This window comes from Trypanosoma rangeli, assembly GCF_003719475.1.
Source record: "Trypanosoma rangeli strain AM80 chromosome Unknown Tra_15.4_contig_00263, whole genome shotgun sequence".
In the NCBI taxonomy this organism is placed as follows: Eukaryota; Euglenozoa; class Kinetoplastea; order Trypanosomatida; family Trypanosomatidae; genus Trypanosoma; species Trypanosoma rangeli.
Window position 1 is genome coordinate 18,296 of NW_021706005.1, and position 921 is coordinate 19,216.

The window sequence follows — 921 nt, forward strand, 5'->3', positions numbered from 1 at the left end:
GGGGCGCAGGAGCGTGGTGCCCTGCAGCGGCAAAATGAGGAGTTGCAGTCGCAGCTGGAGGAGGCGTGCCTTGGAGTGAAGGAACTGCCACCGGCAGCGCGAACGCCGGTGCTGGGTGAGGCCCCCTGCGAGCACGAGGCGGCAGGTATGCAGCGGGGGCGGGATGGGCCGCGGCGGCGGATGAAGAGGCCCCAGTCAACACCGAGTGGAGGACACCGCTTACAGTGGAGTGTCGATGCGCTGCAGCGGCGCAATGATGATTTGCGGGCGCAGCTGAGGGAGGCGCGGCGTGGAGCGCAGGAGCGCGAGGCCTTGCGGCTGCACAATGAGGAGTTGCAGTCGCAGTTGGGTGAGGCGCGGCGTGCTGCGGAGGCGTTGGAGGTTGCCCGCCGCTGCGGAAAGGACAGGCAGAGGGAGGTTGATGAGTTGCGTCGCTCCGAGAAGCGGCTGAAGGACACCTGCGAAGCATCTAGGGCGAGGGCCGACGCGCTTGCGCAGAAACTGCGTGCAGCCGAAGGTGAGATCAGTGCGGCACGGACGCGTGAGGAGCTTGTGAACAGAAGACACGCGCTATCGTACTTGCGGTGAAAGGAGAGTATGAGGGACGTGCGCCAGAGGTGTCGGTGGCGTTGGAAGTGGAGCAGCAGCAGCGTGCAAATGATTCGCTGCGCGCCGAGTTCAACAAGTTGTGCCGAGAGGAGGAGGATTTGCAGTCGCAGCAGGAGGAGGTGCGCCTTTGGGCGCAAGAGCGTGGCGCCCTGCAGCGGCAAATTAGGACTTGCAGTCGCAGCAGGAGGAGGCGTTGCGTGGGGCGCAGGAGCGTGGTGCCCTGCAGCGGCGAAATGAGGATTTGCAGTCGCAGCAGGAGGAGGCGTTGCGTGGGGCACGAGGAGCGTGGTGCCCTGCAGCGGCAAAATGAGG

The 921-nt window shown here is 65.4% G+C and overlaps 2 protein-coding genes across 2 annotated transcripts in view; both read left to right on the plus strand.

Annotated features, from left to right (window-relative positions):
• Positions 1-147: 147 nt before the first annotated feature.
• On the plus strand, positions 148-588 carry TraAM80_06861 (antigenic protein; the record flags this gene model as incomplete). The annotated part of the gene is made up of 1 exon (XM_029383684.1): positions 148-588. The coding sequence occupies one exon, from the start codon at positions 148-150 to the stop codon at positions 586-588; it is 441 nt and encodes a 146-aa protein (XP_029236509.1).
• A 254-nt stretch (positions 589-842) lies between these two features.
• The window catches only part of TraAM80_06862 (antigenic protein), a gene marked incomplete at both ends in the record, with an annotated part of 930 nt that continues 851 nt past the window's right edge, over positions 843-921 (plus strand). Inside the window, one exon of the mRNA XM_029383685.1 lies at positions 843-921. This exon is cut by the window's right edge and continues 851 nt beyond it. Coding sequence (XP_029236510.1) covers positions 843-921 — 79 coding nt within the window.